This window comes from Sus scrofa, chromosome 9 (assembly GCF_000003025.6).
Source record: "Sus scrofa isolate TJ Tabasco breed Duroc chromosome 9, Sscrofa11.1, whole genome shotgun sequence".
Lineage (NCBI taxonomy): Eukaryota > Metazoa > Chordata > Mammalia > Artiodactyla > Suidae > Sus > Sus scrofa.
This window is the reverse complement of record NC_010451.4, coordinates 11,829,619-11,854,801: the sequence shown is the minus strand read 5'-3', so window position 1 is coordinate 11,854,801 and position 25,183 is coordinate 11,829,619. Positions and strand designations below refer to the sequence as shown.

At 39.3% G+C, this 25,183-nt stretch overlaps 1 protein-coding gene across 9 annotated transcripts in view; it reads left to right on the top strand.

Annotated features, from left to right (window-relative positions):
* The window catches only part of PAK1 (p21 (RAC1) activated kinase 1), a 142,980-nt gene extending 118,273 nt beyond the window's left edge, over positions 1-24,707 (top strand). For all 9 annotated transcript variants that reach the window (XM_005667164.3, XM_013979177.2, XM_021062558.1 and 6 more), the window contains 7 exons: positions 765-813; positions 5,528-5,640; positions 9,160-9,277; positions 13,502-13,601; positions 14,894-15,090; positions 17,907-18,044; positions 23,383-24,707. In XM_005667164.3, the coding sequence (XP_005667221.2) occupies positions 765-813; positions 5,528-5,640; positions 9,160-9,277; positions 13,502-13,601; positions 14,894-15,090; positions 17,907-18,044; positions 23,383-23,469 (802 nt within the window). In that variant the 3' untranslated portion in view covers positions 23,470-24,707. The remainder of the gene's footprint in view (positions 1-764; positions 814-5,527; positions 5,641-9,159; positions 9,278-13,501; positions 13,602-14,893; positions 15,091-17,906; positions 18,045-23,382) is intronic.

The window sequence follows — 25,183 nt, the reverse complement described above, 5'->3', positions numbered from 1 at the left end:
ATCTGGTGGGATAAGGGAAAATGCAGATGGGAATATAGATAGCAGCTTTATGACAGAAAATGGCTAGAGATAGGATGATCAGGCAATGGGGAAATAACTGCCAGTGCACATAATCCAGTCCTTATTTGACTGCTCATATCTTGTGATCTCAACATCCTGTCATGTTGTTAGGAGCCCAACCAAAGAGTTGTAGTTAGGAAGCTGGTGACCATAATTTCTGGCTTCAAGGCAAATTTATCGGTGACTTTTCCCATTGAATTGATCTGACTTCCTTGGGAAGCATAATTATAGGACTTGACTAGAAAATGTTTTTGTTTGTTTGTGGGTTTTTTTAGTACTTAGAATTTTAAGTTTCTTTCAATTGCATCATGTAAATCTGACATACTGACATATAAGATTACAACTATTGTTGCATATCACTCACCTAAAACTATACAGGGTTTGTGGTTATAGGCATAAAATGAATTTTTAGTCATTTAGAATGAACGTGATTACTTTCCTAGCATTATTCCTAGTATTTCTCTGCCTTTCTCCCTCCATCCCTCCATTCTTCCCTCACTGCCTGCTGGCCACTACGGCCTTTATTCTCTTGACTACTACATACTGCCTCTCATGAGAGTAGAGCAGGGGAGGTAGTGGAGAGGATTATTTTTTCTGCTATTGTTATTAACATTTGCATTGCGAGATTGGGTATAGAGCTGCATTTGACAAATGTCAATTCATGTAATACTTGTTTTTATTCCTCTTCCCCACCTGCTGCTCAGTGCTTCGGGCACTGTGTACACTGCAATGGATGTGGCCACAGGACAGGAGGTAAGTAACCGCCTCCTACAACTGTGCCTTTAGTTCCACTCTTTATTTTTTAAGTTTTAGCTCTTCTTAGATTAGTAGGGACACTTCTAGTTTCTTGCTGTTGTAGAGTAGAAATCTGTAACATGATGAGACTTACAGATTTTGGAAAAAGTCACTGTGACTTTTGGGGACAGATTGGAGGAGATGAGTGGAGTGGGTGAGTCAGGAGGTTATTGTGTAATTCCACGTGAGAGATGATGGTTTGGACTAAGGTGGTAGCATAGACTGAATGGGTAGAAGTGTATGAAATTGAGAGGTACTTAAGTAGATTTGGCAGAATTTGTTGAATGTGAGGATGACTCACAGGGAGTGATATTAATCAAGGAAAAAGAAAAAAGGAGGAGATAGAGGTTTGAAGTTGGATATTGCCTGAGAGACCTTCTTGTGAAACTGCTTGGTGGACAATTATTTTTATAATTTTGGTTCTTGGGAGAGAAATCTGATATAGAAGAGACTTAAACACATGTCTCTTGACTCCTAGTCTGGTGGTTTGCAGGATTCCAGTAGACTTTGAAGTCCTCATTTGGAAGCATCTCTTGGTCCTCATACTTCGTAAGCTGGAGAACTCTGATCTTATTGCTAAGGCCTGATGACCTAAGATCTTTTTTTGTGTGTGCATGTGGGGGGGTCTTTCTGTCTTTTGTAGGGCTACACCTGTGGCATGTGGAGGTTCTCAGGCTAGGGCTCTAATCAGAGCTGTAGCTACCGGCCTACGCCAGAGCCACAGCAACGCGGGATCCGAGTTGCATCTGTAATCTACACCACAGCTCACGGCAACGCCGAATCCTTAACCCACTGAGCAAGGCCAGGGATTGAACCTGCAACCTCATGGTTCCTAGTCAGATTCGTTGACCACTGAGCCACTATGGTATGTTTACCACACTGCAGATAAAGTGATCCTACTGATACCTCACTTGATTCTATTGAATTCTTACTAAAAACATTATAGATTCCATTATATGTTTTATGTATAAAACATTAACAGGAGAGATGTTAATGTTTTATACATTATATTATGTGAGATGAAGAAGATGCCTGTCTTATAAATTCCTGAATCCCAAATTCCTTACATGTAGTAGGTATTTAATATTTTAATGTAAGTAAATGATTGATCATTCACCCTAAAATAAAGAAAAAGAACCCTATGAGGTAGGGAATATTATTTCCTTTTTATTGATGAGGAATTTAGGAGTTGGGAATTTAATCTTTACATGGTTGTGCTGTCAGCAGTTAGCAAGGACTGTGTTAGAAGCTTTTGATTCTGAAACCTAAACTTATACTTTCTGAGCTGTAAGGTTAGGCATTAGTGCCCCTTGCTGTGTTTCTGGCCTCTGAGGCCTCATCTCCCTTGATGGGAGGCAGCCTGGTGCTGGGAGTTTCTTGGAAGGCCTCAAGGTTCTTTTTCTCTTATAGGAGTGCCGTCTGCTGGCCTGAATAGAATGTGTGAGAAGCTGGCCACAGGAAACAGAAACTTGACTTCACTATGTGCCTGCCTTGTGGTTACAAAACTATGAATGGAAGTGGGTCCATTAGGGTGGCTAATGCAATGTAGTCAAGAAGGCCTCATTTCCTGCCCCAGGGAGTATAAATTTTTAGTGTAGCTGGCGAGGTGCTCTGTGTTTGTGAGTGAGTACTTACTGGGAGTTTGCCAGCTAAGAAGAAGAGAGCTATTGTCTATCACACATGGGAAGATAGAATGTTAGTGCTGGGAAGTTTTCCAGTTACAGATCCAACACTTAATTTTCAAGCCCTTTTTAGACAGAATGCATGAAATAGAAAGAATAGAGTGGAAGAGGCTTTGAAGTCCTGTGAACCTGAAGGCATTGATTATGACCTTGCGCAACTTTCTTGTAAATCTTAGTCCCAATTTCCTTACCTGAAAATGCAGATAATGATTTTTGCTTGGCAGGGTTCTTGCTAGGTTTTACTGAGATACTGTCAGTAGAGGACCTTGCCTAATACTAGCACCTGGTAGGCATTCAATAAATAGTAGTGGTGGGAGGGTGGTTGGTTTTTGCTGAAATTCCTGCTAATAACGTTGTCATTCTTGCTGCTTTGTGCCAAGTACTCATGAAATGGAGTTATAACAAATTAGCATTTTCATTGTTGTCTTACTGTATTATTTAAATTTCTTATGTATGAGTAACACATTGACTACTGTCTCCTTTAGTTCTCAAAACAGTCCTGTAAGAAGGGGAATCAGGGTTGGGATTATTATCCTCAGTATTGATAAAGAGACTGAGGCTCAGAGAGCTGTGATTGGTCAAGGTTAGTAAGTGAAAGACTCGGTCCCAGAGTTTAGGTCCTCAGAGTTCAAGTCTAGTTCTTTTTCTCTTATAGGAGTGCTGTCTGCTGGCCTGAATAGAAGGAATCTGATTAGCCGAGGGGCCTTTAGCCTAGCCCATAGTTAGTCAGTCAGTAGTCAGTAGCTATTGAAAAGGACTCCTGGTGTCCTGCCACTGCCTCTATGGCTGGCCTCTCTTCTCCCTTTGTGCTGCCAGCTGTGACCTCTTTGACATTCATAAGGATGGCCTGCGGAACTCCAAAGGCACTCCTTTGGGTCCAGGTCTTGTGTGTGTTGTAAGGGCTTATTATCCTAATGTAATGGGTCTTTAGATCAGTGTATTCTCTTCAGACATGAGAAAAAGCTAATCATCAGCTGTTCTAGAAAGCCGCAACCAGACCAGAAGCCTAACCTGAAAGGAGACCCCACTCCAAAGCAGGTTTTTTTTCCTCACTTAGGGTGGGGAATAGAGGTGATCAAAATGTTTAAAACGTCGTTTCTATTCTTAGTAATGAACTAGCTCTTGACCAATGACATTACTTGACTTGAAAAAATTAGAGTTCAGGGTTTTTCCCATAAAAGTTGAGTCATTCATACTCTATACTTCTTGCTGATTCTGGAAAGACTTATTTAGTTGTCCTATAAGGTGTTTATGTTCTTGTCTGTTAAGCAGGAAAAAAAATATCTTTAAGGAATAAACGTTTGGGAAATAATTTAAAGTCTACTCCTATAGGATAAAGTAGTCTATTGCTGATCCTTTTTGTGGTTTTAAAACAAAATACTTATCAACCCACTGAATTCTCTCTTTTCCTCTTCATTTCCACAAACATTTGTTGAATACCTGCTGTATATCAGGCCTTGTGCTTGGCGTCAGGGATTTTCCAAGCTTTCAAATGGGCTCTCAAGCTTTCTAGAAATACACACCCTAACAGTCATCATACAGCTCAGTGTGTGGTATGTTCCACACAAGAGGTATAAATATGATCTTATGGGGCTTCAAAGAAGGAAAAAAAGCCAATCTTGTTCAGAGAATGAGGTTTCTTTAGGCCTAACAAAAGTATAGGAAGGTTTTGAACATGTGAAAACAATGCAAGATGTTCCAAATGGAGAGAAGCTCAGATCACAGAATACATGAAGAAATACAGAGAGAAGTAAGATAGGGGTCAGATCATAAGGACTTTGAATGTTGGGCTGAGGAGCATCTCTAGGCACAACAGGAGCCATTTCTGTAAAAAAGGGGAGAGTGTTATTAAACGTATTAATCAGACTGTGTCTACAGGATAAATGGGCATCACTTGTGAGGATTCCAATCCTGACTTTGCTGCCGAATAGCTATGCATGCAAGTCACATACCCTCTCTGAATCACAATTTCCTCATCTGTCAAAAGGGGTCATTAGTAATCCTTAATGTATAACGTGTCTCTGAGGGTTAATTGAAATATATTTAGGATTACATAGTACCTGGAGTTCCTGTGGTGGCTCAGCAGTACCAGACTCGACTAGTATCCATGAAGGTGAAGGTTTGATCCCTGGCCTTGTTCATCGGGTTAAGGATCCAGCATTGCTGTGAGCTGTGGTGTAGGTTGCAGACACAGCTTGGATCTGCTGCTGCTGCGGTTGTGGTGTAGGCTGGCAGTTGCAGCTCTGATTAGACCCCTAGCCTGGGAACTTCCACATGCTGCAGGTGTGCAGGTGCCGCCCTAAAACAACGCTAACCACAACAAAGTACTTAGTACCTGACACATAAAAGAAATAGATGCAAAGTGCCTTGGAAACTAACGTTTATATTATGTAGAAGTTTGTTTATGTCTATGGACCAAAAAAAAACCCTGTAAGATCTTTTTCATACATAAACATTAAAAATCCCGTTTTTCTCTTAATCTAGTCAACTTGAATTATTTTTCCACACCAAGTTCAAAAGTTCTCTCCTTTATGAAGCCTCTCTGCATTGCTAGTTTGAAGAGTTCTTGACCAGTTTAATGTTTCTGTAGGACTTTGTATGACTTTTGTTATAGGGTGCCTCTTTTGTATTGTGATTTTTAAAAGTATTTTTCTAACCTAAGTATTTTATTTACTAGAAAGCTTGATCTTCAAACTTTGGTGCACGTGAAAATTGCCTGGAGGACTTTTTAAAGCACAGAGTGTCTGATTTAGTAGATCTGGATAGGGCCTGAATATTTCCATTTCCAGCACATTCCCAGATGATGATGATGTTGCTGGTCTGGGACCTCACACTGAGTACCACTGATCTACGATGAACTGTGAGCTCTTCAAGGGCTAAGACCATATCGTATTCATCTCTGTCTCCTAAGTGTTTATGGTGTGCTGTTTAGTAAGTGCTCAATAAATGCTGAGTGACTCTGGTTGCACATGAATGTACTCTGATTTCAGGTGGCCATTAAGCAGATGAATCTTCAGCAGCAGCCGAAGAAAGAGCTGATTATTAATGAGATCCTAGTCATGAGGGAAAACAAGAACCCAAATATTGTGAACTACTTGGACAGGTATGGAGCGGTGGTCCTGTCAGGGAGATCGGGCCTTGGGACTGATGGACAGTGGAACTGTTAGAGGAGAAGGCAACATCAGCACTCAGAACTGCCTCTTTTTTTAAGAATCCTCTATGATGCTTAGCTCTCTGCCTCCTACTCTGCGTACCACTGGACACCTCTGATTTCTGCACAGTCTTTCTGGATTAGGCTAAACCCTCCCGCCCTCTTCCTCTAATAGCTGGTCCTGGTACTGTTCGTTCTGCCACAGGGAAGCCCTTCAGCCCATCCATCTGAGTCAAAAATGTAGCTCTTTAAATGCTTCTGTATCCCAGATTTTTCCTTTTTTTGTGCATTCCCCTGTATAATTCTAGTTTGTCTACCTTCTCTTAAAGTGCGACACTCAGTAGTTTTGTTAGAAATGTGCTGGTATGGAGAGAGTGGGACCCCACCTTTGTTCCAAATGCAGCAGAACTTGATTTCCTTCTTTCTTTCTTTCTTTTTTTTTTTTAAGAGTTCTGTTTCTTTGTTGACCCCCAGTAAATTTGTAATCAATTCAAATTGAATTTTAAAAAAAAATTTTTTTTTTTTTAACAAGAGCTTACCTTAAGCTGGTAACAGACCTTTTGGGTTATCTTCATGAAATTCCAGTTTGATTATTTTAGCCCATTTTCCCAGCCAACTAGAATTCTGTTCTTCAACATAATAATAAGGGTTATAACTAAGATTTGTGTTATGCTTTTCTTTGTACTAAACACTTTCATAAATAGTAGTATCTCATTGTGAGGTAGGGTTTATTATCTATATTTTACAGATGAAGCAACTGAGGTTCATAGAAGTTAATAACTTGTCCAAGACCAGTAAGCCAGTAAGTAGTAAACAAGGGTTTTGGATTTAATATTCCTAGCATCAATGTCCATGCCCTTTCCATTTTTCATGTTCTTTTCTCTGATATCTGAACAAAGAAGGTGAACTTCTTGCCTGGGTTTCAGAGACATCACAAGAGGAGGTTATATTAGACTAAGTCTTGGACTCTAATTTTTTTTTTTTTTTTTTTGCTATTTATATGCATTGCTAGCTAGTTTTCATTGCTGACAGATTATGCCAGATTTCTTGTTCTCATCTAAAATATTAGTAAGGTTTTTTTTTCAAAGAGGACTTTGACCTTCCCAGCAGATGATGTTGATAGCTGTAGAGAGTAAAGCCTTCTCCTTTTGGGGAATGCTTGTTCTCTACAATGTGAGTCATGATTGATTCTGAAGATCCTCTGAAAGTTAGTATCCATTTTCTCACCTCTTTTATGCATTCATTATACAGAGAATATTGAGTGGACAAACTACTGAAGGTTATAAGGTACCAGATTTTGTCTTAAGATAAAGAAAAATGAAAGCCATCTAGTAAAGTTATGACCTATCTCATAAAAGAGTGAGTTCCCCATTAACAGAGGTATCTAAACAATAAAATGCATGACCATGTGGTTGAAGGAATCTGTGTTCTGGGAATGGGATTAGAATATTTATAAATTGTTTTTTGATCCTACCTTTGCTGGTGTTTCCAGAGGCTTATACTATGTAATCAGGAGTAAATAAAGCTCAGTCCCTGCTGTCAAACAGTTCCCAGTTTGGTGTAGAAAAAAATACCTAGGAGCTCCTGTGGGCGGAAAAAGTTGGGTTCTTTTAAGCTAGCATTCAGTGAAGTATTGCATTTGAGAGTTCGTGGTTTTTGTGAGTTGTCCCAGAGGAGAACTTCATTTCTATTGGTTCCTCTCCAAGTATGTGATACTCTGAGAAGGTACCTTGGCACAGTGTGTAGCCACCAAGTAACTGGGACAACCTGAATCTGGTCTTGCATTATCTTAGATTGAATGATATATCAGGCCCAGGTAAAGGGACTCTTTTTGCCAGTGTCCACATAATCTTTTGTACCCTCACATTTTCCTCTAGTTTTCCAAGTTGACAGATGTTTTCTCAGTGTGCTGGGGGACAGTCTATAAATGTGCAGTCTTTGTCCTGGAAGAAATAGGCTCATGCCAGTGAAGGGATTTTTTTATCTGGTCTTTAATTCTGTTTTGGTCTAAGTCCCCAAACTTTGTTGTCTCACAAGAAAATATCACAAGATACTGTTGATGAAAAAATTAGTGTTTCCTACTTTACCTTCATGGACATTAAAAAAACTAAAAAGATTTTATTGTATAAAGAATGCGTAATATTATGGAAAGAGGACTGGATTGATTTATGTCAAGAGAATAGGACTCAGATCTTACCCTTTTGCTTGAGACCATTTGTTTTTTCCAATAGTTTCCCTATCTGCCCGGCAATAGTCCCCATATCAGGGTGAAGATAAGATGACATAATACCACACAGCTCAAGCCATCCAGTCCAGCTCCTTTGTCTAAAGCTACCACAAGAATTTTTAGGGCTCCAGACTCCATTTTTACTTTGAATAGCTTTATTTTCATTTTGTAGTATATAGCTGAAAAAGCTGACCAGACAAAATGACTTTTCTGTTTATCACATAAAAAGCCTAAATGATCCAGTCCCTGAGTGAAACTATCTGTTGTAACTCATGTCAGCCCCACGTGTCTCTAGGGATACAGTACCGACTAGCAGTCCTTGGCTTCCAGGAGAAGCTTTGGCTATACAGCCCTACTGAATTCATTCCATTCCTAGAATCAGAGACATTCAAAATGGAGCTCATTGTCAGGATAATGGCTATGGGTATAAATCGCTACAGCTTTTTTGTTTTGTTTTGTTTTTTGTCTTTTTAGGGCCATACCCATGGCATATGGAAGTTTCCAGGCTAGGGGTCAAATTGGAGCTATAGCTGTCATCCTACACCGCAGCTCATGGCAACACCAGATCCTTAACCCACTGAATAAGGCCAGGAATCAAACCTGCATCCTCATGGATACTAGTTGGGTCTATTACTGCTGAGCCACAACAGGAACTCCTCTACAGCTTTTAAAAGGCTTTTATAGCCCTTATTTCATTTTAATATTTACAATTATATTTTATTTTACTCATTGATTTATTCGATACATATTTACATCCACTGTGCTGGACTCCCCGGGGATGTGTCTTGAACAATTCCCACCATGGGTCTCATGGATCTGAGAGAGGTTTAGAGACGTTCCTTAATGTTGTTAAGATGGGTTCCAGATCCCATCTTTGTCAAACGTTCAGGTGCTCTCTGCTTTCGTACTTCTAGAGGTGTGAGAGTCATGCCTGATTTTAGGAAGCACTACTTTGTGTTGTGATGGAATAACACCGTATTATATCTTCAACTTAGTGATTTTAGTTTTGTCTTTTGTGGCTTTACAGACTAGTCCGCTTTGTTTTCTCCAGGCAAATCCTTAAGAGATATCAAGTTAGTAATTCTGTCCCGTAGATTCTGCTTTTCCTTGGGAAAAAAAGAACGCTAGACTCTTCCAGAGCTGAGAGAAATGCAGAGTCACTGTGTGTATATGCTTAGCCTTTGAATCTCACTGCTGTGGCTCAGTGTACTCTGGTCCTCCTCACTCTGTCTTTACCTCTGCAGTTACCTCGTGGGAGATGAACTGTGGGTTGTCATGGAATACTTGGCTGGAGGTTCTTTGACAGATGTGGTGACAGAAACGTGCATGGATGAAGGCCAGATTGCAGCTGTGTGTCGGGAGGTAAGGCCAGTGGCCAGTCAGTCTTGAGCAGGATGTGCTTCCATATCCATGTCTTTCAAAGTTACACATCCGATGGGACCTCAGCCTGGGTATTGCAGAGGTGGGAAAAATTAGTTGTACACTCCCATCATCCCTTATACATGTTTTGAAATTTTTGTTTTTTGTCCATTTTTTAGGGCCTCACCCATGGAGGTTCCCAGGCTAGGGGTCTAATTGGAGCTATATATAGCTGCCGGCCTGCACCAGAGCCACAGCAATGCCAGAGCCAAGCCTCGTCTGCGACCTACACCACAGCTCATGGCAACGCCAGATCCTTACCCACTGGGCGAGGCCAGGGATCTAACCTGCAATCTCATGGTTCCTAGTCAGATTCGTTTCTGCTGTGCCACGACGGGAGCTCCCCTGTTTTGAAATGTTTCTTGCCATTATTTTTTCTTTAAAGGTAACTATGTTCTTAATGAAAGATAATGTGAGAAAAAGAGTGTATGTGTGTATATGACTGGGTCACTTTGCTGTACAGCAGAAATTGACAGAACAATGTAAATCAACTATAATAAAATTTTTTAGAAAGGTAACTATATTCTGATTATAAAATTATATGCCCATTGTAGAAAAATTAGAAGGTTCGATATATATATATGTAAATTTGTATATCATATATAAAATCACTTATAATTTCAACTTCTTAAAAAAAGTACTGTTATGAACTCTTATTTTCCTTTATTCCTCTTATATGGGTATATATTTTAATCATATTTTTATTCTGCTTTTCTGCTTATTCATGTGCTGTGAAGGAAATACAGCAGAGTAAGAAGGTACAGAGGAGTCTATTTCAGACAGAGTAGTCAGGAAAGGTTTTGCCACAGATTTGAGTAAAGATCTGAATATGAAAAGCAAGCCATGTAGAAATCTAGGGTAAAATATTTCCAGGCAAAAGAAATAGAAAAAAAGCTTAAATAGGTATTCTTTTTCTCCTCATTGATATTAAATGTCTGAAGTCTTTAAAATGCTGGCATAAGAAGGAAAAATAAAACCCCCCACAAGGCCTCCATAAAAAGTAGTGTTCTCAGGAGAAAGCCACATCTTCATTAGAGCAAGAAGATGAAGGGAGTATCCGGAGAAGTTGAGCATATTGGGTGCTTTGCTGGAAAGAGCCTGTAACTTTCTGACAGCTTAATAATAGAAAAGTTTGGGAATTAGGGGAAGAATAGAAGATTAGGCTCAGAGTTTTATGGGGTGAGTCTGCTTAGGGTTTGGTGATACAAGATTCGGAGACATACAGATGAAGTTATGTAGTTTTATAAATATTAATATTAGGGAAAATAAAGTCATGTGAAATACACTGTCCTAGAAAATATGATCACCTTTGCATTAAAAATGCTGGGATCTAGAACACCCCCCACACACCCACACACATAGTGGAATTAACACAAGCCTAGGAGTCTTAGGTACTTTGCTGTACCACTAGAGCAGTGTTTCTCAACTTCTGTTTCATTACCTTCCCTCCCTCACCAGGAGCCTTTTAAGGCATTTTTTCAGACTCACATTTTCCCCATGACATTTAATACTATCAGTATACTGTATGTTAGTTTATACATATATACTGTGGATCTTTGGAAAGCCGCAGTTACTGTAATATCTAAGATGTTTTTCTTCACCCCAGGAATGCTGAGCTATGCTGGTTGAGAATATATATGTGTGCTTTGGGAAACCAATATGCCTCAAGTGATGACTGACTGATTTGGGCTGCACCTGTAGCATGCAGAAGTTCCTGGGCCAGGGATCAAACCTACACCATAGCAGCATCCTGAGCCACTACAGTGGCAAAACTAGATCCTTAACATTCCGAGCCACCAGAGAACTCGGGTGATTTATCTTTAAAATAGGAACTGCGACATTCACACTGTATATACCTTAGGAGTACCACATGGATTAAAAGGCATTTAGAAAGACATTGAAATGTTACCTAAATAAGTGGCATTACCGTTATTTTTAAGTTCTAGGAGAGATAATTCCCCTTTTTGAGAATACCTTTATTGAGATATAATTTACATACTATATTATTCACCGATTTAAAGTGTATAATTTAATGGATTTTAGTATATTGAGTTATAGCCATTACCATAATCAATTTTAGAACATTTTCATCATCCTAAAAAGAGACTCCATATTCAGAAGTCACTCCCCACCTACCCGTTTCTCAGCCCTCCCACCAATGCAACCACTAATCTGTTTTCTCTATCTATACATTTACTTGTGCCAGGCATTTCATATAAGTGAAATCACACAGTGAATGCTCCTGACTGGCTTCTTTTGCTTACAATAATGTTTTGAAGTTTCATCCTTTTATTAGCAAATAAGATTCCTTTTTTTAATCTGTCCATCAACTGATGGATATTTGCGTCGTTTCCACTTTTTGGCTATTATGTACAATGCTGTGAACATTTGTGTACAAGTTGTTGGTTGGATGTCTGTTTCCATTTTTCTTGGATATTTGCGTAGGAGTGGAACTTCTCGTTGTAGAGCAACTTCATGTTTAACATTTTCCTGATCAGCCAGTTTTCCAAAGTGGTTGTACTGTTTTATATTCCCACCAACGGTGTATGAAGGATCCAATTTCTTGAAATCATCCTTTTTTATCATAATTTTTGATGTCCAAAGGCCAGCGTCTCTTGCTTCTTAGGAAAGCAACTCTTTACTTTTCCAGGAAGAAAAACCACTCTGGCTATTGTTTGTTTTTAATTTAACCATTACTTTGTTCTTAGAAAATGAAGTATTGGGAGTTCCCGTTGTGACTCAAGGACATGGTGTCCTTGAGGATGTGGGTCCGATCCCTGGATTAAGGATCCAGTGTTGCTGCAAGCTGAGCATAGGTCACAGATGTGGCTTGGATCTGGTGTTGCTGTGACTGTGGTGTAGGCTGCAGCTGCAACTCTGATTCGACACCTAGCCCAGGAACTTCTATATGCTGCAGGTGCTACCTTAAAAAGAAAAATTTTTTTTTTAATTTTAAAAAGAAAGTGAAATATTGAGGACATTTAAATAGTATTTTCTGATTAGTTTGCATCATTAGTATTTTTTAATTGGTAGAAGCCTCTAAAATTTTAGCCTTGGGGTATGAACTTAAAACTAGTTGATTTAATAGTAACCCTGAGAGTATCCTTTCTGATCCCCCACGTTTTACAGATGGGAAAACAGTAGCCCAGAGAGAGTGAGAGATTTCTCTAGAATAATATTATTGGTCAGTACCAGGCATTTTCATTGTTCCATTCAGTCTCTGCATTACTCATTCTGCCTGCTAAGCCTGGGTGTTTTCCAAGGTTCTTTTCTTTCTCTTCTTATCATCTATAACATTTTCCAGTTCTAACCGTTACTATAACTTTAAAAAAAAATTACCTCTTCACAAATGATTATAAACGTTTGTCCAGACCTCTGTACAGAACTCAAGACTCACATCTTCATTTGCCTCCTGGACGTTTGTCTGCAGATATTTATAGGAATATAAAGTTCAGCATATCCAAAACAGTACAAATTTATCTCCTCACCAAAATAAGATTACCATTCTAAGTTCTCTGCTTCCATTTTTCTAGTTTCCCAAATGTGACTTTTTTGCGAAAGTTCTTGGGCCAGAGGTCAAACCCAGGCCACAGCTGTAATCAGAGGCACAGCTGTGACAATGCCAGATCCTTAACCTGCTGAGCGATGAGAAATCTCTGGAAATGTGACTCTTATTTGTGGCTTTCCTCTAGTTTTTTCATTATAAAATTCTTTCTGTTTTTCCTCAGTCCTTTTTCTTTTTCTTTCTTTCTTCTTTTTTTTTTTCTTTTTTTTTTTGTTTGTTTGTTTGCCTCACGTCCTTTGTCAGGGATCTGATGTTCTGTAAAGAACTCTAAAATACTTTGGAGGGAGTGTTTTACTTCAAACTATAATGAGATATAATATGAGATGATATCAAATAAGGTTTAACTATAATAAGATTGTGATATATAATCAGGTCTGTAAAAAGAAAGGTATAAGGTAGCATGGAGTGTTAAAAGAATGCTTAGGAGACAAGAGACTAGGTTCTAGACCTGCCTCTTCCACTGATTTACACACTGGAGCAAGTCTTTTACACACTGAGACCTCACTTTTGTTATAAAATGAGAAGGTTGGAATAGTGATTTTTTTGTAAGCTTTCATATTATATGTCCTTTTTTTCTCCCTCTGCCCACATTGCTTCAATAGTGCCTGCAGGCTTTGGAATTTCTGCATTCAAATCAAGTTATTCATAGAGACATCAAGAGTGACAACATCCTGTTGGGAATGGATGGCTCTGTCAAGCTAAGTGAGTAGGAGTGGTAACACCTCTCTTCGCTGTGGGACCCTGTCTCTTCTGGGATGGTAACCATGTGAGAGTAGCTACAAGGTTCACCATAGAATCTTTATTTCCTCTAGTATGCAGGTACTTCATATTACTCAGCACTATATGGAATGTCATTTTTTTTCTCACTCATTTATGCATTCAGCCAAAAAATTTATACATGCTAGGTCCTGTGATGGATACCAAGGATATTTGGCCTGTACTCAAGGAGTTCTCAGCCTAGTATGGCTGTGCATGTGCAGTGTAGACAAAATACATAATTAAAAAAAAATTTGTGTAATTTCTTTCATTCAGTCGTTCATTCAGCAAGCTTTTGTTAAATGTGTATCACATACTGGGCCTATTGTGAATGGAGAAAAAATGAGTAAGAAGACAGTCCTTCCTATTGAAGGCCTCATAATTAAATAAACATAACTGCAATATACTGTGAATGAACTGCAGGACGAACATTTTGTTCAAAAGTGTAAGGGCTGTGGTGCAGACAAACAGGTTGTGTCGCAGTAGATGGGAAGACGGTTAGCAGCCTCTGTCATAGGGCACAGGGTGAGGAACTGATAAAAGCAGGGCCGTGCCTGGGCGCAGGTAAATTGGATTTAAGTCTGGGACTTATGCCCAGGAAATAAAGCAACCTGGTTACCAGATCCTAGGGCATGAGAGTGGTTTTCAAGAAGAAAACAGAGGGGGGAGGGATAAATTAGGAGTTTGGGATTAACACATACACACTACTTTATATAAAATAGTAATAAACAAGGACCTACTGTATAGCACAGAGAATTCTACTCAATACTCTGTAATAACATATATGGGAAAAGAATCTGAAAAAGAATGGATGTATGTATAGCTGACTCACTTTGCTGTGTACCTGAAACTAACATAACATAAATCAGCTATATTTTAATAGAAAATAAAAATTTTTTAAAAAGCCATCCAAAAAAAGAAAGAAGAAAGCAGGGTTTGGGCAAGTAGTCAAGGTCAGAATGGGCAGCTTGACTTTTAATACCTAGTCCTTCCAGTTTGAGGAGGGGTGGGAGGCCAGAGACGATGTTTGTTATGTTTCTCCTTGAAAGGTGAACAGAAGACAGGCTAGGGGCTGGACATGGAGGTGGCAGTTTCGTGACTCCAGGTTTGGAAAGACAAGGGATGCAGTGGCTAGGACCCAGGCAGAGCCTGACACCTAGGGGTAGGCACATAGTCAATACATACAGAAGGAATACTCCACATATAAATTCTTTCTGTCGTTTCTTTTCCTTTTCTAGCTGATTTTGGATTCTGTGCCCAGATCACCCCAGAGCAGAGCAAACGGAGCACCATGGTGGGAACCCCATATTGGATGGCACCAGAGGTTGTAACTCGGAAGGCCTATGGACCCAAGGTTGACATTTGGTCCCTGGGCATCATGGCCATTGAAATGATTGAAGGGGAACCCCCATACCTCAATGAAAACCCTCTGAGAGTAAGTGTTACTAGTTCCATATCAAGATGTTTGGGCTTTTGGCTTTCTATTTTTGGATAAAACTAGGTGCTGTTGAACTTAAAGTATAAATGCCTAAAGAGAACATTTATTAGTAGTCATTCATTCATTTTCAGTGATTATTTGAGTTCCTATAATGTGCAAGAAACTGTTCTAATGATAATAAAACAAATTAGTCTCTAGTAACAGAAGATAAGTGCTATGGAAAAAAGGCAGGGAAAGGGGCTTAAGAGAGTAAAGGGGGAAAGAGGGAGAAGTGTGCTGTTTTATTCTGGGCAGAGAATGAAGTCCTCTCTTGTAAGTTATTTGCACAGAAACCTGAAGAAAATAAAGAAGTGAGCCATGAGGTTAATCTAACACAAGGGTTTTCCAAGTATCAGGTATACAAAGAACTAATTTTGAGAACATGCTTGATGTAGCCTGAGGAAAATCAAGGAGACCAGTCTCCTTGTGGTGAGTGAGCAGAGTAGCCAAGGTCAGATCTCCTAAGACCTTGTGGCCATTGTGGGAACTTGGTTTTTATTCTGTGAGAGATTGGAAGCCATTGGAGGATTTTGAGCTCAGGAATAATATAATCTGACTAATGTTGTAAATGAATCATTTGGGTGCTTTTTTGAAAATAGACTGTGAGACTGTTGTAATTGTTCACACGAGAGTGATGGTTGAAACTACATTGTCAAGACTAGAAGGAAGAGTAGTTGGACTCAGAAAATATCTTGAATGTATAGCTGACAAGCTGAAGGGGATATCAGGGAAAGAGGAATCAAAAATAAATATGAGATTTGGGGCCTTCATTGCAGAGAATTCACTTGCCATTTCCTGAGAAGTATGAAGAACAGGTAAAGTGGATAATAAGAGTTGGTTCTGACTGTGTTAATTTGAAATGTTTATTAGATATCAACGTGGAGATTCTGATTAGAATTGGGCATAAGAGTTCAGAATTCAAGGGGTAGAGGTCAGGACCATAAATATAAATGTATTACTAGGTATTATATGGTTGGTTTATTTAAAAATCAGAGCTAGGTGATAATGAGATCCCTCACCTCAGGAGTGAGGTGTGAGTCCTGAGACCTGGGATACTCTCCTGCTTACAGGCTGGAGGAACTAGCAGAGTAGACTGATGAGTGGCCTTTCTGGTAGAAGGAGAACTGAGAGAAGTGTCCTGGAGGCCTCTTAGGAGGAGAAGGTGTTTTGAGAAGGAGGATGGATCACTGTGTCAGATGTGACGGACAGGTTGCATTAACACTAGGAAATGGTCATTAGATTTGCCAGTGTGAAAGTTATCGATGACCTTGAGAATCAGTTTCATTGGAGTGATGGAAATGAAAGCCTAATTAGAATAAATCCATCAGAGTGGAAGAGGTTGAGGTGGCATGTATAAACAGTTGGTTTTATTTTTATTTTTTAAGTTTTGCTCTTAAGGTAACAGAAATGGAGCAGTATTTTGAAGTGGCATCAGGGGAGGGTTATTGTGGGTTTTTTTGAAGATGTTACTATGTCATGCTTTTGTGCTGATGGGAGTGATCTAGTGGAGAGGAGGAAAATGGTCATGTACAAGAGAGAAGCGACTCTGTAGGGATGATGCTGCTAAGTAGATAAGAGGGGTTGGATCAAGCACTGAAGCAAAGAGCATTAGATTAGAATATGGACAATTTTTCGTTGTAATAGGAGAGGGAAAGCAGTATGTGAATACACCTGTATGTAGGTTGATGATTTTGATCATGGGCAAATATGAGAGTTATTCTGATTGCTTTTATTTTGTTATTTATTCCAACCTCCTATTTAATGCAGGAATACCCTGTGCATTGTTGCTGACGGCAGTCATCTAATCTTAGCTGGATACCTCTAGGATAGCCCTGATTATTGGAATGTGCTTAATGTATCAAACTGAAACTACCTTCTGTAGTTTCTGCCCTTGGCTCCCAGTTTTGCCCTATGAATCCACATACCACTCATCTTCCTTCACCTCAGAGTGGCCTTGAAAATGATGATCAGTACAGTGTGATGCAAATAAGACTGGGATTAAAGTCAGAGAACAAGAGCTTGTACAAACAGCATGATCCCAGGCATATCTGTTTATGTTCCTGGCCTTATCCGTGAAATGGGGATGATAATTCTTGCCCTGCTTACTACCCAGAGTTATTGTGGTCATTAAATTAGATAGTAAGTAGTTGTGTCAACACTTTATGAATGAAAGTGCTAAGTGCTTGAAAAGGTTTAGTACGGGTAAGTTTTTACCTTTCCCAGGAGATGCTTTATGTGAGGGGACCAAGGTGGCACAGTGAAACAGGTTGCTCCTTTACAGAATACTTTCTTTAAATATTCCTTTCCTGCTGGAAGAGATCCGTTTTTAGATGCCTGTGGCAAAGGCACCAGGAATAATTTCCTTTGGCAAATGTGCAGATGTTTAACTCATCAGGTTGAATAAATAATAATAATAAACCATTTAGATCTATAATCAGGAATAATAATAAACCCTTGGGTCTGTAACACATTTCGTAAGCTTGCAAAATGCTTTCAGTGTACTGTTTTGTTTTATTTTACAGACATAGGAAATAGGCACCATTATTGTCCCTGTTTTACAGATAAGGAAGTTGGGAGTTCACTGGCTTGCACATGGTCACATGGCCTTTAAATATTAAGTGTGACCCTTAGGTATATTCTCTCCGTATCAATATACCAGAGCTGCCTCTTTGTGTTCAGGAGGCAGAAAGCAACTGACCATATTTCTAGAGGGCCTGTCTGAGGACCGAGAGACCCAGTTGGAGCCTAAAGCATTTCTCTATTTACATTACCAGGCCTTGTACCTCATTGCCACCAATGGGACCCCAGAGCTTCAGAACCCAGAGAAGCTGTCAGCTATCTTCCGAGACTTTTTGAACCGCTGTCTTGAGATGGATGTGGAGAAGAGAGGTTCAGCTAAAGAGCTGCTACAGGTAACTGTCCATATGCAGGGAAGTACCTAATTTGAAGAATCACTAAACCAAGGCTTTTTTGGGGGTTCCTGCCATGGCACAGATGATTAAGAATCTGATTTGCAGTGGCTCAGGTCACTGCAGAGGTGCGGATTCGATCCCCGGCCCAATGTAGTGGCTTAAAGGATCTGGCACTGATGCAGCTGCAGTGTAGGTCACAGCCGTGGCTCACATTCAGTCCCTGCCCAGGAACTTCCAAGTGCCACAGGTGAGGCCATTAAAAACAACAGCAGCAAAAGATCACCCAAGGCTTTTTTGATTCATTTTTGTCTGTGAGGTACTAGCTGTTATAGAACTAGACTTTCCTCCTACCACATTCAACACTCAAATTGTATTCCTAGTTCCCTCATCCTCTTCATCCCTGGCCCTTGGTCATTCTCTTAGGCTCTTCCTCAGCCTATTAAAACTCTGTGCATTCTCGTAGGCTTCATCTTATAGAGCTACTTTCTGAGCTCCTATTGAACTTTGCTTGTATCTTCCTTTGGTGCTGTTTTGTTCTGCCTGAATTATTTTGGCAGAGTTTGAGTCTTGGTGAGAAGCAGCTCTTTGATGTGCAAATCTTAAACAATTTTATTTTATTGGGATAATCTCAAAAGATAGATGTTCAGGAGTTCCCCAGAGGTCTAGTGGTTAAGGATCTGTCATTGTTAGCACTGTGGTGCAGGTTTGGTCCGTGGCCTGGGAACCTCTGCATGCCACAGGCATGGCTAAAAAAAATTTGATTTTCCGTAAGGGATATCAGAGGGCATTAGTTTGGAGGATAAATAGTACAGCTTTTCAAGTCTTCCCAGTTTCTTCATTGGAAACCCTCTCAGATTGTGGGAATGATATTCTGCTTGTTTGGAGTAAGATCCTGCCAGATTGTGGGGAATCTGAGTTGGGGGATTACTAAAGCTTTTATATTCCACTGCTTAATGTCAAAATTACAGCGTAATTATTTCATAGTTGTAAGAACTGCTTTTAGCTGGCCATATTATTTGTATTTAACATTTATGTCTCAAGTACAATTTCTCATAGTGCCGTTTTGCTACATTGCCAACTGATGATTTAGTTTAAATGTCACATGCAACTCAGTGATAGTGAATAATCTATAGACTATTAATCATGTAGTATGAAGACCAGAGCAACTGAGTCGGGCAGGGCAGGACCTACCATACTGCCTCACATTAAAGTTAGCTGTGAACAGTTCTCTTTTTTTTACTAGATTATAACCTCCATATTAATCTCTGAGTTTCCTTTTCTACCTGGGACCTAACTCAAAATAGATTCCATCGTGGCGCAGTGGTTAACGAATCCGACTAGAACCATGAGGATGCTCATGGTTGTAGTGGGAGAAAACATTTGGAAATGATATAACCAATAAAGGGTTAATATCCAATATATAAAAACAGTTCATACAACTCAACAACAGCAAAAAACAAATACCCTAATTAAAAAATGGGCAGAAGACCTAAATAGATATTTTCCAAAGAGGAAATGCAGGTGGCCAATAGGCTTATATGAAAATATGCTAATCATCAGGGAAATGCAAATCAAAACCCACAGTAAGATATCACCTCACACCTGTCAGAATGGCTGTCATCAAAAAGAACACAAATAGCAATGTTGGCAAGGATGTGGAGAAAGGGAGCCCTAGTACACTGTTAGTGGGAATGCAAATAGATGCAGCTATTATGGATAAACAGTATGGAGCTTCCTCAGGAGACTAAAAATGGAACTATCTTATGATCCAGCAATTCTACTTCTGAGTATATATCTGAAGAAAACAAAAACTTTAATTTGAAAATATATATGTGCCAGTTGTTCATAGCAGCATTAATTACAATGCTAAGATATGGAAGCAATCTAAATGTCCCTCTGCAGATGAACAGATAAAGAAGATGTGGTGTGTGTGAATGTATACACACACATACACACAGTGGAATACTACTCAGCCATAAATGAATGAAATCTTAACATTTGCAATAAGATGGATGAATATGGAGGGTGTTATGCTAGGTGAAATAAGTCAGAGAGAACAAATACTGTGTGATATCACTTATATGTGGAATCTAAAAAATAAACTAGTGAATATAACAAAAAAGAAACAGGCTGGGAGTTCTCTTGTGGTACAGTGGGTTAAGGATCCAGCGTTGTCACTGTGGTGGCTTGGGTTTGATCCCTGGGCCAGGAACTTTCACATGCTGTGGGCATGGCCAAAAAAAAAAAAAGCTTTTTTAAAAAAGAAGCAGACTCACAGATACAGAGAACAAACTAGTGATTACCAGTGGAGAGAGGGTAGCATGAGGGACAATATAGGAGTAGAGGATTAAGAGATACAAATTGTTATGTATAAAACAAGCTATAAGGAACTATTGTACAATTTAGGGAATATAGGCAAAGTTTTAATAACTATAAATGGAGTATAACCTTTAAAATTGTGAGTGACTATATTATACATCTATAATTTATGTGACATTGTACATCACTGTACTTAAATTAAAAAGTTATTCAGAAAATATTTGTTGAGTTGAATGGAATTGCTTAAAGTATTTTACCCTCATTGAAATGTTACTCTCTGGAATATATTTAGCATCACTTTGTAATCAGTACTCTGACTACAGAGTACTAGTCATTAGACATGAAATCTGAGTTCTGCCAAGTGTAACCCATTCATTTTTAGCATCCTTTGGGTATTTTATAAATACCCCTTATAACAGTAAGTATAATATAGGATCCTTTGTCTTTCATATGAGGCAATCCTAAGCATTGGGAAATGTGCAGATATATGCTAAGCCTATAATTGATGAAGATGATATTGTTAATTAGGTATTAAAATATATTTAATGAAAAATTAATGTTCTCTAGAGTTTTCTTCCTGGTAGAATAATATAACTAATAATAAATGTGTTATGTTGAATCTTTACCACAGTTTAGGCACTAAGCACTTTATTTTTTCATCCTTTTTTTTTTTTTTTTTTTTTTGAGTTTTTGAGTTTTTGAGATTTTTTAGGGCTGCACTCGTGGCATATGGAGGTTCCCAGGTAGGGGCCAAATTGGAGCTGTAGCTGCCAGCTTACACCATAGCCACAGCAACACCAGATCTGAGCTATGTCTGCAACCTACACCATAGGTCACGGCAATGCCGGATCCTTAACCTAGTGAGCAAGGCCAGGAATCAAACCTATGTCCTCATGGATACGAGTCAGATTCGTTACCACTGAGCTACGACAGTAACTCCCTTTTCTGTTCTTTTTAATAAACCTGTGACTTTTAGGTTCTTGTTTTCTCATTTTCTCAGGTGGGGAAACTGAGGTTCTAAGTGTTTAGTAACTTTTCCGTGGGTACATAACTGATAGCAGTGGATCTGGGATTTCAACCTATGTCTGTTTGGCTAACAAGTGTTTATGCTCTTGGCCACTGTTTGGCTCAAAGAATGTTGACACTGGAATAGCCTTAGGGCTTATTTTGTCTAATGTATTCCATATAGAGAGAAGGAAACAGACCCTCCAGTTGAGTGTTGGATCATGCTGCTTTCTCAACTTTGGGAATACATAAACATGTGATCTGAGAACACTGACTCTTTAATTTATTACTGTACATTGTCAATATTCAAAACCATGATTTTTAGGATATTACATTGCAGAAGATTCAGGGAGTTCCCATTGTAGCCCAGGAGGTTATGAACCCAACTAGTATCCATGAGGATGCTGGTTTGATCCCTGGCCTTGCTCAGTGGGTTAAGGATCCGGAGTTTCTGTGAGCTGCAATGTAGGTTGCAGACGTGGCTCGATCTACATGTGGCTGTGGTGTAGGCCAGCAGCTGCAGCTCCAATTTGACTCCTTGCCTGGAAACTTCCATATGCTGCAGGTGCGGCCCTAAAAAGCAAAAAACAAAAAAACCAAAAACAAAGTTTCACATCTGTTTCTCCTGTGAAAACACATGTATAGACAGAAATACCTGGGGTATTATGTAGGAATTCCTATCTTCATGATTTAGCTGAGGTCTTTTATTCCTTTCATAGTAACTTCCTGCCCTCAGTACCTCTTTATATCATATCTCTGTCCAAAAAGAAGTCAAAGCACTTCCAGCAAAATATATGTATAAATATGTCTGTATTTGTATGTCACTAATAGAAGAACTTAGGAGAATGGCAGAAGAATCAAATACGCTGTTCGAGTTAAACAGTTTTGTTTAAATATCACATTTGGATCTTAGTTTCCTGGTAGCCAGGACTGAAAAGGAAATGTGGTAGTTCCTATGTTTATCAAATGGAAGGAACATGCCACATCCTCAAGACACAAAGCTTTTTCACCAGTAAATGTAAGAAAAGTCATTTTCAGTTAAGAAGCTCTGGGTTACATAAAGAATTATTTTCTATAACATTTTTCCTGAAAATATAAAAGTAGTTTTCATATGATGTTTACTCCAAAATGGTCTTTAATAGTTATTGATGTGGTTCAAAGTATAGCCCAGTGAAATGATTTGCAAAAGGACCAAACCATTGAAGCCCTTACTGGATTAATTAGCCTGAGAGATTCAAGAATAGAACAATGAATTCCTAGCTCAGTGGTCCTGAAATGCAGTATTGCAATGTACCATTGGGTCATAAACAATTCATAAACTTCCCTCTGAGCTAATTATTATTCTGATTATCACCATAGTTTAATCTTACCTGATATAAAATGGAATCATACCATATGAACTTTTTGTGTGTGTCTTGAACTTTTTTATGTCTGTCTTCTTTCACTCAACATAGTATCTGTGAGATTCATCCTGTTGTCAGTGTATCAATTATTTACTCTTTTTATTGCTGTGTAATTTTTATATAGTATTATATGAATATAATATCTTTCATTCTTCTATTCTTTTGAATATTTGTGTTCTTTTCATTTCTGATTGTCATAAGTAAAGCTGCTATGAGCATTTTGGTGGATTCACAAACTCAGTTCTCTTGGAAATATACATAGAAGTGGATTTGCTGGGACTTAGGATAGATGTGTATTTAGCTATAGATAGAGACTGCCAAACAGTTCTCCAAAATGGTATGTTATCTTTTAAAAATGTCTTTCAGGAGTTTCCTAGTGGCCTGGTAGTTAAGAGCATTGTCACTGCTGTGGCGTGAATTTGAACCTCCACATGCAGTGGGCATGGCCAAAAATTTTTTTTAATTTATATGGATGTCCTTCAATTTGAGAATGATCCGAAGCTCTTCAAGTAGGTCCTTGGGCAAACATGGATGCCCTTAACGTCTTGTAATGGTTGCTGAAGAAGAATGGTAAATTGTCATGTGTCTTTTGTTCTTTTTCTCCTTTTCAGCATCAGTTCCTGAAGATTGCAAAGCCCCTCTCCAGCCTCACTCCACTGATTGCTGCAGCAAAGGAGGCAACCAAGAACAATCACTAAAACCACGTCACCCCAGCCTCATTGTGCCAAGCCTTCCGTGAAATAAATGCTCATTTCGGAAATTCCAACCCCCAATGCCCCTCTTCCTTGTCTTGCTCCTTCTATTTCCTGGTCTAGTGCTCTCAAGACTTTGATCCTTGAAAACCATGTGTCCAGCATTGAAGAGAACTGCAATTGACTAATTGGATGACAGTCATTTTGAAATAAGGAATTTGCTTCCAGTTTGTGGATGTGAGGGTGGCTTATGATCAAGGGCTTATATGAATAAACCCTGGGACTCCTATTTCTACGTAGCAACATCCCTCCCCCATCCATTCAGTTCTTGACTATATAAATTTTTGGCTTTATAACATTATCAATTTACAACCTGTTGAGATTTTTCTTTAGCGCTTGCTTTTCTGTTACCAAACTGCCCAAACACCTTATTGTACTTGAAAATTGGAACAGCTTGAGAATGCCGTGGGCTTATAGTCTGCCAGGGACGTGAAATGGCTCTTCTTCCTGGACTTTGGCACACCTAATCCTGATATGGGGGAGAGAGCTACCACATTTTTCTTCATGTGTGCTTCTAGCAGCTCTGTGAGAGGATCTTGACCCAGTAGTGTTCCTCATGCTATTTCTTGTGAAATGGTCTTGGCTATATAGCAGCTTTTGACTCCCTAAGTCCCCCTAGGCTGCTGCCCCCATTGTCCTTGTTTAGACCACTGAGAGGTTTCCTAGGGCACCTGCTGGGTGAGAGCAGTGTGAGACATCAGGAAAAAAATATATATGTAGCTGCTTTTAGAACAAGGCTGGGCATTAGCACCTGTCCAGCTATATGTGATGTTTCAAGAACTCAGCCTCTTTTTCCATCTAGAATAAGAAGCTGAAAGTTTGTCTCAGATCTTCTAACAGCCTGAATCTTTGAATCAGAAGGAAAGATCTCTAAATCTGAGACTACATATTAGTTTTGGAGAAATTTATCAGCCTTATGTGATACACTGCCAGCTGTGAGGGGACCCTGTTTTTACAATGCATGGCCAAGCTCTCTGCAAATGGAAATGCTTGCACTGGGTGTTGGGGATGTTTGCTACCTCCTGCTATCTTTGTGGTTTTGGTCCTCTCCTTATGGTAGGACCCATGGTCAGCACTGTGGCTTGTCTTGTCAGCCTCAATGGCTACCTTGTCATGCTCTGAGGTACCACCGCCTCTGCAGCACAAGTTTTAATTCCTTCAATAAAAGGAGATCGAAAATATTCTATTTGGAGTGTGCCTTTCTTCCTTTCCTTTTCCCCTTCCTTTCCTAATTTTTTATTTTGAAATATTTTCAAACTTAAAAAGTACAAGATTTTTTCTTTTAGAATCATTTGAAATTAAGTTGCAGATAAGTTGCCTCTTTACCACTGTATATACCTTGATGCTTATTGCTTATTCTTAACATATTTATTTATTTGCTTTTTAGGGCTGCACTTGGGCATGTGGAAGTTCCCAGGCTAGGGGTCAAATCGGAGCTAGAGCTGCTGGCCTGTGCCACAGCCATAGCAACCTCAGATCCGAGCCACATCTGTGACCTACGCCAAAGCTTGTGGCAACACTGGATCCTTGACCCACTGAGCAAGGCCAGGGATCGAACCCAGATCCTCATGGATGCTAGTTGGGTTCATTTCCACTGAGCCACCATGGGAACTCCAAAACTTTCATTTAAATATAGATTAATTAAGAGAAATTGGCCCCA